Source organism: Opisthocomus hoazin, chromosome 2, assembly GCF_030867145.1.
Source record: "Opisthocomus hoazin isolate bOpiHoa1 chromosome 2, bOpiHoa1.hap1, whole genome shotgun sequence".
In the NCBI taxonomy this organism is placed as follows: domain Eukaryota; kingdom Metazoa; phylum Chordata; class Aves; order Opisthocomiformes; family Opisthocomidae; genus Opisthocomus; species Opisthocomus hoazin.
Window position 1 is genome coordinate 26,180,483 of NC_134415.1, and position 15,570 is coordinate 26,196,052.

Consider the following 15,570-nt stretch of genomic DNA (forward strand, 5'->3'; position numbering starts at 1 on the left):
CGCCCCACCACTGTCTCTACTGCAGGGCTCTGCTCTCTTCGCCGGCACAGAGATGCTGCAGAGGACGGTGCTGGCGTCCTCGTGGGTTTACCTGCTGCTCCCAGGGGAGCCTTTCGGCCCTTTTCTGTGAGGCTCGTGCCCATAGGATGCCCTGCCTCCTGCAGCTGAGCTGGCGGTACCAAACTTGGTTGCAGCAACCAGAAAGAGCGGGTAGTTAACAGTGAGGTTAGCCTGGAGTCGCTGAAGTGTGATATAGTTGTTTTTTTGTTGGTTTTGATTGGTATGTACACCAGTCCATGCCTTTCACCTTCCTCTCTCCGGCTGTCGCTTGCTTTCCTACAGGGTGGGCCTGCACAGCCTGCGTGCAGTGCTCCTGCAGTGGGATTCCTGACTGCTTCTGCAGTCTAAATTTTCTGTAACGCCAGAAAGGTAACAGCTACCAAAATTATGGCATTTTTTGTTTTCTAAGCACTGCAATCCAGATGTTAACAATGGTGTAGTGCAGTTAAGAAACGCTGTTCTCTTCTCAAGTGGTGTTGTTATGCAGTGGAAACGCTCCAGAATATACGATGCAGCCTGAAACTGCTGCAGTACTAGGGTACAAACCCAGGAGTAAAGAAAGGAATAGTCATCTTAAGTCTTATCCCCTTGTCTTCGCTGATCTTGGTGAGACCTGCAGCATTGTCGCAGGCATTTTATATTTAAGTTTGGGTTTTTAGAGGCGTTCTGGAACTGTATAAAGAGCCCTTTTCACTGACATCACATCAGGCTTGTTATAATGTGAATGGCATCATTATAGTTCTCTCATTAACATCATAATGGCTCTGGAGGAATAGTGAGTGAAAAAACTCCAGCAAATGGAGTAGCGTGGCAATGTATAGTAGTCTTACCGTGTAAAACCGCATACGGAAAAAGTTTGACATTTTAACCCTCGGGCTGGTGTAGATGGCTCGGGGTGTCCTCCCACTGCATGCATTGGCTGACAAAATGGAAAAATTGTGGTAGCCTAAGGACGGAGGGCTGGGTTCAATAAAAAAAATGTGCCTGCTTTCCACACCACTGAAGCCCACACAAGGCTCCCAAATGGATTTTTCAAAATTGAATCCAGCCCCAAGTGTCAACCTTTTGCTGTAATTTTGTACAGTAAATGTATTGTATGCTCAAATGTACATCTTTCATCCTTTATTTCCAGTGGCGTTAATGGAAATGTAACAATGCGTGTGCTGTTCTGCAAAGTCTCATTGAAACGAATGGGATTTTGGATGAAATCCCTCCATTGCATATGATAATGTAATATAAATGGGCTGGGCTTACGGCTGGAGGATGATGAGATCTGGTTCTATTTCTGGCTCTAGCACTGATGTGCTGCGTGACTTCTGGCAAGACACTCGGGAGTGGATTTTGCCACCCTTAACAGGGAGAAAAAGGAGACTGGTTCTTCGGGAGCAATGCCAGAGGTCCTGTTAACGGAGCTAGGGCTGGTAGCGCTTTTTCAGTAAATATCACCTCGCACTTCAGGCTTTCAGTTTTGCCGTGCCCAGCTTCACCTTCAAGGAGGCTGAATTTCTGCTGTGCCGAGTGCTCGCAGCTCCCTTCCCACTCATTTGCAGCAGCTGGAAGTCAGTGCTTCTGCAAATCAAACGGGAACAAATAGCATGCCCAGAGTCACCAGCCCTTTTAAAAGCCTGGTGCTCAGCTTCTGTGTGCTAAAGCAATTCCTTCGCTACAAAATGGGGCTTATTTTGTAGCCAAGTGCCACCTGTACAGCTTTGTAACCCATGCTGAGACCTACAAGCTTGGTTTGGGGCTTTGGTTTTCTGGTTGTTGGGGTTTTTTTTCTCCTAGGGAAGCTCTATTATTTATGTCTTGTTTTTATACAATTTGGAAACATGGAGAATGTGCATGGACGGTAGCTGTTTAGAGAAGTTAACTGGCCTGCCTCTATTAATTTTGCATGTTGTAAATAGCAGAAGCAGTTCATTTACTTTACTGGCTGTCCAGAGAACTCAGTTTTTCAAGATAAATCAGCAGCGCTGCGCAGAAGGCATCCCAACGCTTCCTTCCTTCCTTCCTGTGTGTTTCTGCTTAAGGATAGAGAGTCCTATCTGTGATGAAATATGGTTAAAAAGAAAAAAAAAGCACAGTCAACATCTCTGATTCTCATAAAAACATTCCACAGGGAGATGCTAAATTCATTACGCGCAAAGAAATCCTGACTTTCCCAAAGCAGCAGCGAGTTTCTTCCAGCCCTTATTCTCTGAGGACAAACACTGCGTGTTGCCATCATGGCAACAGGAGAAGATCGGTGTCTCCCTGTGACTGATTCCTCGCTGCAGGTTAACAAGGAGGGCCCATGGGTGCTTTCTAATGACAGTGCAATCTTTTCAGCCACAAAATATATGACTTTTTAGCTGGTTCTTGTGCCACTTTTTGGCCCTGCTCTTAGGTCAGCAGACTGACCCACTTGCTGTTTTGACCGGTCTTTCTGTGTTCTGGTACTCAGCTGGTAAGAAAAGGTGCAGGGAGTAAATAACATGTATTGGCTGTGTCAGAGGTCACTTCCCACGGGCCAGCATCGTCTGGGCTTGCCGTTCCCCGTGTCCTCGTTTCTTTGCCCGGGAAAGGCAAGATGGCATCAACGGGCTGCTGCCAGAGAACGGCTGAGGACCACGGGCGGTCAGTCGGTTCCGAGGAAGGGGTTTAGGCCCCCTTCAGTGCGACTGCACCGAGGTCGGGTGGCCCCTACTCGGGGGTTTCCCCTTCGCCTCCCGTTTTCGCCCCGCTGAGGAGCCTGCGGCCGCCCCACGCACGCGGCTGAGGAACAGAGCTGGCGCGCGCTGGAAGCCCGTTTCTCAGTAAAGCAGCAGCCTGGGGCGTCCTTCCAGGATTCAGGAAAATAACTGGCAGATGCGAGCCGTTTATTTTTCCTCCCTCTTCTGCTGCGGTTGATTTTCTTCCTCTTGTTAGCGGGCGCTCGGCCGCTAACGCAAACAGCTGCCGAAATTCCACCTGCGGCCCCTCCCGCCCGCCGTCCTCCGGGGGGCCGCGCCGCGGGGAGCCCGCACCCCGCCGTCGGGGGGAGAGGAGGTGGAGGAGGAGGAAGGAGAGAGAGAGAGGGAGGAAGGGGGCCGGGCCGCGTCTGGGCGCTCCTCTGCCAAGAAGTAGGTGACTGCGAACTCACCCCCTGCCCCTCGCAGAAAGTTTGCTCCCTCCCCTCCCCTCCCCGCCCTGCCCTCTCCCCCCCCCGCCCGCCCGCCGCGGCGGGAGCTCGCAGCCTGGCGCTGGCCCCGCAGCCCCCGCTCCCGCTCGGCACTGCGCCGGCCCCGCCGCTGCTGGGCTCGGCTCCGGCGGGACGGTGGCTCCCGGCCTGAGACCGGAGCCAGTCCGCCGCCCGCCTCTCGCAGTGCTGCGGCTGGAGGCAGACCCGGCGCGTCCGAGCGGGACGGGTGGGAGCAGCCGGCTCGGGCTCCGCTGCTTGCCGCGCCGGGGAGGCGAGGGAGAAGAAAGGAGCGCGATCCCCAGCTGCTGGGCGCGCTCGCTCGCACACCCGCACACACCCGCACACGCACACACCCGCACGCAGAGGCAGAAGCTCTCCCGCCCGTCGGTGCCGAGCGCGCCGTGCCGCCGCCGCCGCCGCCGCCGGGAGGAGATGGGCAGCGAGTGAGCGGATCCCGCGCCGGTGCGGGAGCGGGAGCGGGAGCGGGGCCGGGGCCGGGGCGGCGGGGGGAGCGGCCGCGAACTCGCCGGCGCCGGGGACCCCGCGCCCTTTGTGGGAGAGGGCTGCGGTCTTTTTCCTGCCGTAAGGAGGGGGGGGGGGGGGGGGAGGAACCCAAGCCCGTGCGCGTCTGTGCAAGGTGCGTGTTACGCGTGTGTGTGCGCGTACCGAGGCGTGACGGCCGCTTGGCCCCCAGGTGCCGCCGCCCGCCATGACCCTGGTGCTGCCCACGCAGCGGCTGGGCCGCCCCATCGCCGCCCAGGGAGCCGCCGACCTCGCCGCCTACCGCGCCCTCTGGCAGCCGCCCTGCTGCGGCCGTCCCGGCCCCGCCGCCCCGCCGCCGCCCCCCCCGGCCCCGTCGCCGGGCCCCGGGCCCCCCGCCGCAGGTAGGCTCCGCGCCGCCGGGACCGGGCCGGGGGGGGGGGGGGGGGGGGGGTGGCCGCGGGGGCTCCGCCGGCTGGCGGGGGGGCCCGGGGCCGGCTGCGCGTTGGCGGTGGGTGCCTCGGGGAGGGGGGGGGAGGGGGTTCCCGGGGTGGCCGGTGCGAGCAGGTGAGGGTTTGGCTCTGTTCGCCGCCAAGGGCGGTGAGAAGCCGCGGCGAGTTGTGCTGCGGCGCGGGGGGAAGCACGAAGTGTTTCGCTGGGAGAGCCGCCGGCAGCCCGCGTGTCATTTGTCGTGTCTGATTTATTGCCCGCAGGATCACATTTCAGGGGAATTTCAAATCCTGTAACAACATCCAAGATCACATACTTTAAAAGGAAATATGTGGAAGAGGAGGATTTCCATCCACCGCTCGGCAGCTCTGCGCACAAAGTACGTGGTCCGATAGTCGTTGTTCTTACTCTGAGTTTCAGATGCGTAGTAACACTGGGCTGACCCATTTCCAGAAGGCTGAAACACTCTGCTGACATTGGGAGGGGGATCCAGCTGTTCGCTCAGAAACAAGTAGCTGTCACTTGTTCACATTTATTGTTTCATTGTCATCGAGTTGCTTAAGAAGCAAAGACGTCTCTTCGTTTGCAACGACTGTGAGCCGAAATGCTGAGAATAACTTTGTCTTTCAGGTCATTTTGTTTTCAGATTGTTTTGTTCTTAGAGAGCTTAGATTACGTTTACAGAAGGAGCTGCGTGACAGTATCTGAACAGCAGAAACGAGGAACGTGAATAAAAAGGGCCCAGGATTCCCCGCTTCATTCAAAACTTCTTCCAGGGGTGAAAATAGTAATAGGCTGCATCTACCCCAAACGGGGTGCAGGTCCTCTAGGAAAACAGAATGATTTGGAAAGCAAATACAAGCTCCTTCAGTATTTAATCCTGTTTATTAAAAAGCTAATAACTCTAAAAGAACAGATTAGTAAATGAAATAATTTTTTTTTTTTTCAATGAAAGCCGTCAAGGGAGGGATTAGAGCAAATGTTTCCCAGGCCAGCGAATACATAAATTGAAATCTAACTTTTTTTTTATTAGAGACTTTATGCTCTCATTCATTAAGGGCTCAGCCCTGCAAGGAGTTGAACGCCTCGAGTGATGCCGCATAAGGATAGCTCGTGCCTTGAGACACCGTCCGTACCTCGCTGGGTCGTACCTGGCCCGTGGCAGTGCAGTGCTGCCCCGATACTGCTGGCGATGGAGAGGGGACAACGCAGTCTGATTAAAGCGCAGCTTACAGGAGGCAGTAGTGCCGCGGCAGCCCCAGAGACGCAAAGCTAAACCAGGTCGAGGTGCGGAGCACGTTTATCCGCTACCTTTACGTGCGTCGCAGAGGCAGCCTTCTGAGGTGCGAGGAGAACCGAGTGCCTCGTCACTGCCGCCGGCGCTGGGCGTGCAGGTCTGCCCGCTGGGATGCCCTTTCGCTGGAGGGATTTCCGCAGAGCAGAAGCCAGCAGTAACGCTGAGCCTGCTTCCCAAGGACCTTGGAGGAGCCAAAGGAAATTTCGGCTACAAATAGCATTGGCTGTGGAAATAAGCACCTGACCGGGGAAGGTGAAAAACTGCCCCGCCGTTAATCCCAGACGGTGGCCGGTCTGCTGCCAGAGCAATGAAGAAATGGCACCGAGGCTGCTGAGAACGTGCTCTGGTTAGCGAGCGTGCCTCCCGCGTGCCGCGCCGCGCTCTGATTTCAGCCTTTTTTTTTTTTTTTTTCTTGGCTAGATAGTTGGGGTGTTGTACCGGTGATTATTTTCCTCGCACAGAGGAGGAACAGGGACATAGCCCTCTCCAACAGCATAAACCCCAGTGGCAGAGGCATTGGCAGGCTGGAGGTGTCCCAGACGTCGATTTGTGCTGTTGTGGAGGTGTTATCATGTCAGCAACCCCGGCTCACCGGTTTCTTCTGTTCAGCACAAATGTGCTTTGGAGTTGGCAGCAGTGAGCTCTGGGGAAGGGAGGGTGCCCACCAGGCTGCTTTGAATTTCGTACACGTTTTTATACCTCTGCTGTCCAGTAAATATAGAGCTGTGTTCTGAGATTCTTTGTCCCGTAGAGGGTGTGATGGTAGGGCCCAGAGGGCTGTTGGCAAGCGTTTGTAGTAGAAGGCCTTTGACAACTTGTTCCTACTGGTGGCCCTCCAGGACGTATCTCCAGGAGGATCACAGTTCAAGGCTTACTGGTTTGCTCCAGGCTTTTTTGGGGTTGCTGACTGTTGCTGCGGCAGGTAGAAAGGACGCAAATTAACCTATAGGCTTAATATAATTTAAAATGAGTCATTTATTATAGAATAATTACTCTCTCTTACAAAGAAGAGCTTCAGCTGTGAACTCGCATGAAAACACAGCCAATTTCTATTTTTATGAGGCACTGTGCTACTTCTAAGCCGTGCAGACAGGACCAGGCTGTGGAAAGAGCTAGAGGGCCGAGGAGGGTTGAATGGATGTGAAAAGCAGCTGTGCGTTAAGCTCTTTCAGTCCTCATAGCTACGACTTCCACCCCGCAAAAATGCTGTAACCATGTGGGAAAGGGAAGAATGATCAAGCCACAGATGGGGGGGATTTAGAGCAGTCTCTCTTTGTGCCGCGCTGCTCTCCTCCTACACAAACCAAATTCTTACTAAAAATGAAAATTAGTTAACGGTGCTTACAGTAGCGTGCGTTGCCCCCTCTCTTACTGAGATTCCCAGGGTAGCGATTACAGCGCAGAATCCGGGGCCTCCCGAGGGCAGTAACCTGCTCGTGCTGCCAGTGCTGAGAAAGGGCGTCCTGGAAGGACCACGGAAGGGAGAACAAATCTGCAGGCGTCAAGCCAGGATTTCTGCAAATCCCGATCCTCTCGTCGTTTCCTGACCTTGTCCCTGCCTCTCTGCGTTCCCACCGGTCCCATAGAGCGCAGGATGCAGTACGCAGGCCAACAGCTGCTCTCCAGATGCTGTGGTGCTTTGAGAGGGGTTTCTCCCTCCCCGCGTGCGCTTTTCTACACGAGAGCAGTGTAAGGGAGCTTGGCAAATGGAGACCTCCTCACTGGAGGGCCTCTTCCCACTGGCAGCGGATGAAATGCTCCGACACTTGCTGCGTGAGCCGATGGCTGCTGGCTGCGTCTTGCAAACCGTGAGGCTGCGGGAGGGGACCTTCGCTTGGCTCCAGAGCTTTGCAGAAGAAGCTCTGCAGGGGGTGGTGGAATTGGGTCCACTTACATCAAAAAGGCACCAGCCATCGCTGGAGCAAAACTGCACATCAAAATTTTATGTTTTAACCCCAAATGCAAATCACGAGCCAGATGTGTGCTTCTGGATTTCTCTCTCCCATGCTGGGTTTGTGCCCTGCGATGGCCTCTGCAGTGTAGCGCTCAGCAACTTAACTTCTCAAACCGGGGTGGAACACTGTGGCCAAGAAAACGCAGGTCCCCAGCTACGTGGGTGCGCAAAACGAAAAGCCAGCTCTGGGTGCCTCAGAAGGAGAACGAGAAAAGGAGTGGCACAGGGGGAATACTTCGTTTTATTTCTGGAACAAAACCGGTTGCCTTCACTTGTATCTTTTCTGTCTTTTACATTTTCAGACAATCTCCGTGTTTGAGGAGCGGGCCCATATTCTTTACATGTCTTTGGAGAAGCTGAAATTTATCGATGATCCTGAAGTCTACCTGCGGAGATCCGTCCTCATCAACAACCTGATGAAGAGAATCCACGGAGAAATCATCATGCAGAACAACTGGTGCTTCTCCGCCTGCTCCTTCGGCGGCACCTCGCCACAAGAGTGGTTTGTGCCTCAGGACTGTCCCTACCGAAAGCGCCTTCGAATGGCGAAGGAGGAATACGAGAAGCTCCACACGTGCTGCTTCTATCAAGAGTGTGGCAGTCACTATTTAAATCTACCCTACTCTGTTAATGCTGGTACAGAAAATACTTCCTCCTCCTCTTCCTCCTCCTCCTCCTCCTCCCCAGTCTCTTTGCCGAGCTGTTCCCAGCAGGTGGATTATGACATTGGCAGTGCCCCTGCCTACAGGAGTGATGACCAGATACCTGCTAACGAGATATTCATCACTGGTGCCAGGTCTCACGGGAATCAGGAAAAGGCGCGATTTAATGACGAGAAAGGAGGTGATGAACCTGAGCGAGAGAGCGCCGCCCTAAACTGTGAACCTGTAAGGGGCACCCATGCTCTCGAATGTAAAGGCAAATTTTATGACTGTTTTGAGACTGGATGTAATGACAAGAGCAACATAAGCGAATCTTGGAAAAAATCCTTCAGGAAAAAGGAATCATTACCAAGTAATAAAACGTGCTGCAGCAAAGGAAGTAAAATATGAGGCACCTTTCTTGCTCGGTTGAAGCATGCGCAGCATGTTCGTTTGTCTATCAAGTTTTTATTTTGAATGGATTTTTTATAGTTTTCTACAGATGATACAATCATGCCTCAAACACTGCGTATGGTTTTAAATGACTGGAGAGCAGATTGCCTACAGCGTCCCTGTGATCTGCATCAGCGGGCTGTTTATAAATATGGAGACTTCGTGGAGAACGCGGTTGCGTTCCTGCTTAGCGCTGTAGTCTGTACAGCTATGGTGTAGCTTTTGTTGCTGAAAATACCAGTCAGCCAGATGGGGAAAACGTATCGTTTTATACATCCCCACCCCCAAGAAGTCTGCCATTAATTAAGAAGAACGTCCATTATGTTTACCGAGGAATTAGAAGTCTGGTAAACAAATAGATGCTGCCAGCAAGGGTGATGTGCTCCTTCTAACTGAGTATTTGTTCTGAAAAAGGACTGTCTACATGGACTGGGAATAAACCATCCTTATGTTTTGTACTGATGCTCTTCCATTCGCTGGATTCAGCATCTTGTTCAACTGACAAAATAGGACATAGCATAAAGAAATAACCTGTTTGTGGGATCTTAATCAGAAACACAACGTGCAGCTCAAGTACTTGCACGTTTTCACCTCGGCTGTAATAACTAATGAGGCTTGTTGTTACACAGGGCAGGTTTTTTTTTGGTGCCTTACTTTTTGTCTTAATTTTTGCCAGTGTGAAAATTAAGTATAAATCAGTGATACAGCAGGGATTTAACCTAAACAGAGGAGAAAAAAAAAAACCACACCCCACAGGGTGGATCAATGTTATTAGAAACCTTTAACCTTTGAAGTACTGAGTTCAACTTCCTATTCAAACATCTCTGTTCTTCCTTTTTGATGCTCAATTGCTTTTTGATTTGCCATACTTAGGAAGGGATTTGAGAAACAATAGAGAGATGTCTCTTGTAAACAAGCATTCGATGCTTGAGTGTTTCTATGGCAACTGTCTGTTGCTGGGGCTCTTTTTTTTCCTTCTTCGTATAATGAAGTTCATGAACCAGTGGCATGTTTTATACTTTATTCTGTTTCGCATAATTTCTCTCTTTTAGATTGCAAAAGCATGCGGGATTTTTTCTATGACTTTTGCCGTTGATTTAAAGAAGACAAGAAAAGAAAGCAAAAAGCACAACGTTAATCGATAATGTGGCGATGAACATGATTTTATCTGAATGAATGTAAGGGGTTTAATTTTAAAAAAGAGCGTTTTGGAGAAATGAGCTGAGATTTCAGTGGCTAAGGACAACGTTTAGTCATCCCTAGGTAGACCGTTTGCAGAAGTGTGCTGTTTAAAATGCGCAGAAGACATTAGTCAGGGTTGGACCGAGAGTATGGCGAGTCGTAGATCCGCCAAATTAATGAGTTCCCACAGTCCCTGTAACAATTGGCGGGACATGCTCGCCAAAATAGCCACATCCGAGCCACGACTGACTCAGAATAGCTGCCTGTTCCCCCAGCGTCGTGCATCCAAGTGGCATCTTCTCCCCTTGGTTCTTGTCCAAAGGGTGAAATGCACCTCTGTGCTGGAGAAGCGGCCGGCTGGGCAAAGGGCCCGAGGGTCCCCGGGGGGCGCCACCACCCCGGGCTGTCCCCGCCTTGGCGCTGACCTCAGCCACGCCTCTGGGCCGGAGACCTCCTGCTCGGGGTTTCGCGGGTTCAGCCTGAGTCCTCCTGGGCCGTGGGTGTTTTGGGTCGCGTGCCCACCACAGTGACGTCTGTAAGCCGGACAGGTTTCGTGACTAAGCCTGGTGGTCGCAGCAAAAAGCTTCCCCACCCCAGCCAAAGTGACCACAAAGAGCGTATCTAGGACGTAAATCAATGATAACCTTTATGTGGTCAGGTGAGCTGGAACTGACGAGTTCTTAAGGGTTACTATTGTGAAGAACAGCAACTAAAGAAAGTGTAAATCTCACCTGATTCCTCCAAGACAGAAGCTTTTTTTTATTAATAATAATAATATTAAATATAGATCTCATTCATACAGTGTATGAGTAGGATCATCATTTAGACATTTGTCCACAAGGACCAATTTTTTAAAAGAAATGATTTTTCTTGTGTTATACCCAGATAGTCTAGTAATGTCTGCTCTTTTCCAATATTTGATAAACACTTGATGTTTTAAGCTTAAATATTAGATGCTTGTATACTAATGTGTTGTTGTAGTAAAGTGAAATTTCCTTGATATATATTTATTAAAATGACCAAAATTCATTTTAATTTTACATCTCCAATGGCTACTGGGTCCTTTCCCCCACGTTCCCCTCGCTCACCCAAGGAAATGCCGTTTAAGCTAACTGCTCCCTGCTGAAGAGGTTGGGCTGCAGTTGACTGCACGTCAGGTTGAGTCCAGGATGGAGCTCAGCCTTCTCCGGGTTTCAGGAGCCTTTAGGACAGTCTGAAGGTGCACTGAGAAGCAACAGACTTGTCTGTGGATTTGCACGTATGGCCAAGGATAACATGTGGCCAAATGCTGCCCAAACCACAGATCAGCTAATGCTTTTGGGGGGGCTGAAAGCTTTTTGACCCTAAGGGGCTCCTTGGTCTTCAAGAACAAGCCTGCACACATAACCCATTGCTGAGTTGAATTTGCATCAGCTGAAGTGATGGATCAGCAGAACTTTCTGTCTGCTCTGGCCTCTCTTTAGTTCCAGGGAGCCCTAGAAATTAACCCGTTACAGCTCTGGACAGTCTTAGTGAGTGTCATCAGGGTCTGTAAGGGATGAAATGTTGTCTAATGAAGGTTGGCCTAGGGATAAAGTGGCCTTTTATGCCTTTCTCAGGACCCTGCCTCACAAAATAGTAGCAAATACTGAAAGTAGATGTATTGGACTCTGGAGCCTGCTGAGTTACCCAGTTTGCTTCAGAAGAGACAGAGGTGTTTCATTGTAGAAAAAGGAGTTGGAAACACCCTTGTCCAGTTGCCAGAAACGCAATAGACCTCGATAGGATTTCCAGCCTGGGCTAGGCTGAATGGATTCCGTGGTTTAAATTTGGTTTGATTTATGGCATGCAATGAGTGTAAACCTGATAGGCCTTCTCCCCATTGCACATTCCAGTACTAAGGACATTTTCCTAGTATTACAAATTTTCAAGAAATAGTGCTTTTCCAAGATTATACTGATGTCTTTCATCCGTTATGTCCCATGCACCACTGCTAAATGAGTGCTCCTGAACTAGCTCCTGGCCTCCCTGCCTGGAAGAGCTGGACAGAAGAGCTGCTCTCTAGGGAGATTGCTTTACTCTCTATCATAAGATACTTTGCTCCCGGAGTGTAAGACTGTAAAGTACTGCGCCTTTCAGCAGGCTAATCCCTGCTTATAATGGTGCTTCAATAACGCGTGGAAAACAGCCACAGAGAAAGATGTTGCTGTTGTCAGGTCTGGTTTACTGTCACCAGGAACAGAAGTGTGATTTTATCTTCAGGATTGCTTTCCACCAGGTAATAGATTTCCCTTGGAAATGCATAGTTCATTTGAGTTGAAGAAAATAACACTCCTTTTTCAAAACATGCAGCGTAAGAACATTGTGCTTCGTATATACTTAATACTTTTGGTAAAATTTTGCTATTTTTACTGGATTAGCTAAACTGTTGAAACCGCTTAACAGGGTTCCTTAAGCATCCCCAGCACTCAGATAGCCTCAGCCGGCACCGATCTGCAACGCCGGCGTAGCAGCCGGCTCCACAGGGACAGCAAACGCAGGCTGAGCTGCCGGAGTGGAGCGCTGCTTTCAGCAAAGCCGTGGGCAGGAGATGTTCTTCTTCACGTCTCCTCTCCCTCCGTGCCCTCCATCCTCCGTTTACGTCGCTTGGCCACCGACTGTCCCTTGGCTGAGGACCATGACGTGTCGCCGGGGTGGGTATGCTTGGGTGCCATCGCCCTTCGGGCTTGCACAGGAGAAGCTGGGTCAGAGGTGCAGCACGATCTAAAGGGGAGTTTAAGCAAACTAACCTTGCTGCAGCGTGTCTCGCTGCCTTGTGGCCCCTCTGGAAGCCCATGCCAGTTGCGACCCACCCAGCTAAATGGCCTTTCCAGCTGCCGGTAGCTCAGATCGTGGTAGAGATCTGGTGATTAAAGGGCTGTGGCCGAAGCAGAGACGTGAAGGTGATTTCTGGCCTGTGTTCGACTCATGCCCTTTCATTGCCTTCTTGAGATAAAGGCTGTAGCCAGAGGTGTAGCAAACACAGTTGCTGCTTACTCATGCCAGGAACCTTGATAAAAGAAGTTTCTTAAGTTTTATCACAGAAAGAGCCAGTCAGTCACCTCAGAGCAAGGTTTAAACTGCTGTGGGGTAAAGGATTTCATCTGGGCTTTTATCCAGTGAAGGTGACTCTCGCGTGGAAGCCTCCCAAAGGGACCTAACCTCTTTCATTGCCTGTCACTTGCTTTGCAACCTCGAAGGAAGGGGCTGCCCTCACTTTCTGGAGGTAACCTTTGGGGCTCCTCGGTACGGGTAGGAGTTTTTCCGCAGCTGCATGAAGCACCCCAGAGGCTTTTCCTGGCAGGGTGTGCAGAGCCTGCTAAAAGATTGCAGCCGGGGAAGCGCTGCAAAGGATCTTGCTGGAAATGTGAGGAGATGTGAATCTTCCACAAGGCATCCCATGTAACAGCCAAGCCGCTCAGTCACGACTACTTGGAATACACAACAATTTCCTGTGTTTTTTCAGTCTCGCTTTAACTTCTCTGACAGATGGGGAAAGATGACTAAACCGAGGGAGTTGAGTTTACGAAAGTTCGTCTTGCGGTGTTTGCAAACTGTCTCTGTGAGGTCCATTCTCTCTAATGTAAACACAGCGGTGGCGGGGTGCCGAGTGCCTTCGCAGCGGTTAATCCTGCTCAGCTTAAGGCTGCTAACGCGAGGTGTGCCCGGCCGGCCGGCTCTGCGCCGGGGAGCTGGACACAAACCAGCCCTGGGGCGGAGGGGTGGTAGGACCAGACCTTCACTCCTCCTGGCTCTCCACCGACAGCGTGAAGCAAAGCAGCTGTGGCTGCAAGATCAGAATGAGTTTACCCCTCGGGGTCGGTGGCTTTCCATGTCAGGGGGCCTGGGGTCAGGTGTGGAAGATTAGGTTAAACTCCGGGGGAGTGATCATACGAGAATGGCTGCATCTGGGGCGGTATTTGGCCGGTCCTTGCGCTCCCTAGTCTTTAAGTCATCACAAGGAAGTGAATGAGCCCCTGGGGAAGGTGGAATTTCAGTTCCTCAGCTTTGCAAAAGTGGTGCAGACTGAAAAGTATGTGAAGCTTTCTCACTGGGTCCTGCTGAAAGGCCAGGTAGGCACGTATGTTAACTTCTTTTAATCTCTGTGTGCAAATTCTCCTCTGAGGAATGCAGGGAGTGTGAGGAGGAGTCACAGATGGGTGGTCTGTGTATGCTCAGAAGTATGCACTGTGAGCAAAAGAACCCCAAGCCCAACAAAAACCCCCAAACAGTGAGATACTGAATTTGAAAAATAGCTTCTCTTCCATGGCTAGTAATTCTTCCCCATTAATACAGCGTTGTTCTCGAATTTACCGCAGAGAGCATCTAATCTGTCATACTGAGATTGCTGAAATGAGATGAATGGTCTGTCTGCTCAAGGTCAATCCATTTAATACTACCTCCTGCAGGGGTACTTTCCTCGTGGAATGCCCCACTGGGCTCTTTTCGCTGTACCGCGGGCTGTGTCTGCCTCCTGAAAGAAAAAAGGGCTCTGGCTGCTGCGAAGGAGGGTGATGGGGTGGCAGTGGTTGGTGGCTGTGCCTCCCCCATGAGAAACTGGCCCATGGCTGTCACAGCCTCGTGTCTCTAGCACGTGCAGAGGGGCCTCCAGATGGCACTTCCACTGTCCCCTCACTACCCTGTATTTCTAATAGAGCATTTTCACTTGTACACTATGGCTGGTGTCATATGCTCTCTGACATTTGCTGTCTGATGTTTCAGACCTTTTGCAGCCAGGTGATGGGCAGTCAGACCCTCAGTTGGCATGAGATGATGCTGTGCCACTGATTTTTTGACAGGTTGTGCCTGGCCATATCAGCTGACCGCCCACACCCATGGCTATTGTTGGTTTTGTCTTTCCCCTGTGGCTCATTTTCTTAATCGGAACAAGTTTCAGATGGCAATCCCCCTCCTCTGGCGTAGGACCGGCTACTCTGTATTTACCCCTTTAGTTGGGCAATCATAGAATCATAGGGTAACTTGGGTTGGAAGGGACATTTAGAGCTCATCTAGTCCAACCTCCCTGCAATGACCAGGGACATCTTCAACTAGGTCAGGTTGCTCAGAGCCCAGTCCAGCCTGTCCCTGAATGTTTCCAAGGTCAGGGCATCTACCACCTCTCTGGGCAACCTCTGCCAGTATTTCACCACCATCACTGTTAAAAATTTCTTCCTTATACCCAGTCTAAATCTGCCTTCTTTTAGTTTAAAACTGTTGCCCCCTGTCCTATCGCAGCTGGCCCTGCTGAAAAGTCTGTCCCCGTGTTCCCTCTTAGGAAAAGCTCCTGCCACTGGGAATTGGAGTTGAGCAGCCGATTCTTTTCGAATCCAGTTTTATTCCCCAACTCCAAAATCACATCTGTCTCTCAATATAGGTGTAAAATCTGTGCTCTATTCCTTCATCAACCCTAAAAATCCTTGTAATTTTTTTTTTGGGTGCTTCTATCCATTGCTCTTTTGGGGCGAAATCCTGTGTACTTATTTCTGTGAGTAGGCCCTGCTTACCAGCCATATTCTCTTGGCCATGCCATGGGGCCATTTATTCCTTAGAATGAAGTAGTGTGGTTTTTGCTCAAAATGCAATTGCCATTTCTATTGCAAATCATCAGACGCTGCACATACATTGAGTGTTGTTATGCTGTAAGTGTAATGTACTTTCAATATTGTTTTCCCCAAACTTATCTTCTGTGAGTCTCAACAAGTATGACCAAAGCAACACCAATTTTTCCATTTCTATTAATATTATCATTATTATTGTCCTAAAAATAGAGTTTGACTAATTTTTAAATGTTGAGCAGCCTACATTTACCTGCGGAGGCTGAATACATATTATTCATTCTTTGACCCCTTTCTCTGCATGACAGATAGGATTCTGG

General features: G+C 50.6%; 1 protein-coding gene across 1 annotated transcript; it reads left to right on the forward strand.

Annotated features, from left to right (window-relative positions):
• Positions 1–3,318: 3,318 nt before the first annotated feature.
• On the forward strand, positions 3,319–10,689 carry SERTAD4 (SERTA domain containing 4). Its single transcript, XM_075445850.1, has 4 exons — positions 3,319–3,682; positions 3,915–4,104; positions 4,414–4,529; positions 7,704–10,689. Exons 2-4 carry the CDS (start codon positions 3,930–3,932, stop codon positions 8,451–8,453), a joined length of 1,041 nt encoding a protein of 346 aa, XP_075301965.1. The 5' UTR covers positions 3,319–3,682; positions 3,915–3,929; the 3' UTR covers positions 8,454–10,689.
• Positions 10,690–15,570: the final 4,881 nt, after the last annotated feature.

What these genes read in the sequence shown, in the direction of transcription:
- SERTAD4 (XM_075445850.1), top strand. Translation starts at nt 3,930, where the DNA reads ATGACCCTGGTGCTGCCCACGCAGCGGCTGGGCCGCCCCATCGCCGCC. An exon ending in CCCCGGGCCCCCCGCCGCAG is followed by an intron (nt 4,105 to 4,413) that starts GTAGGCTCCGCG and finishes TATTGCCCGCAG; the next exon opens with GATCACATTTCAGGGGAATT. An exon ending in TCGGCAGCTCTGCGCACAAA is followed by an intron (nt 4,530 to 7,703) that starts GTACGTGGTCCG and finishes TTACATTTTCAG; the next exon opens with ACAATCTCCGTGTTTGAGGA.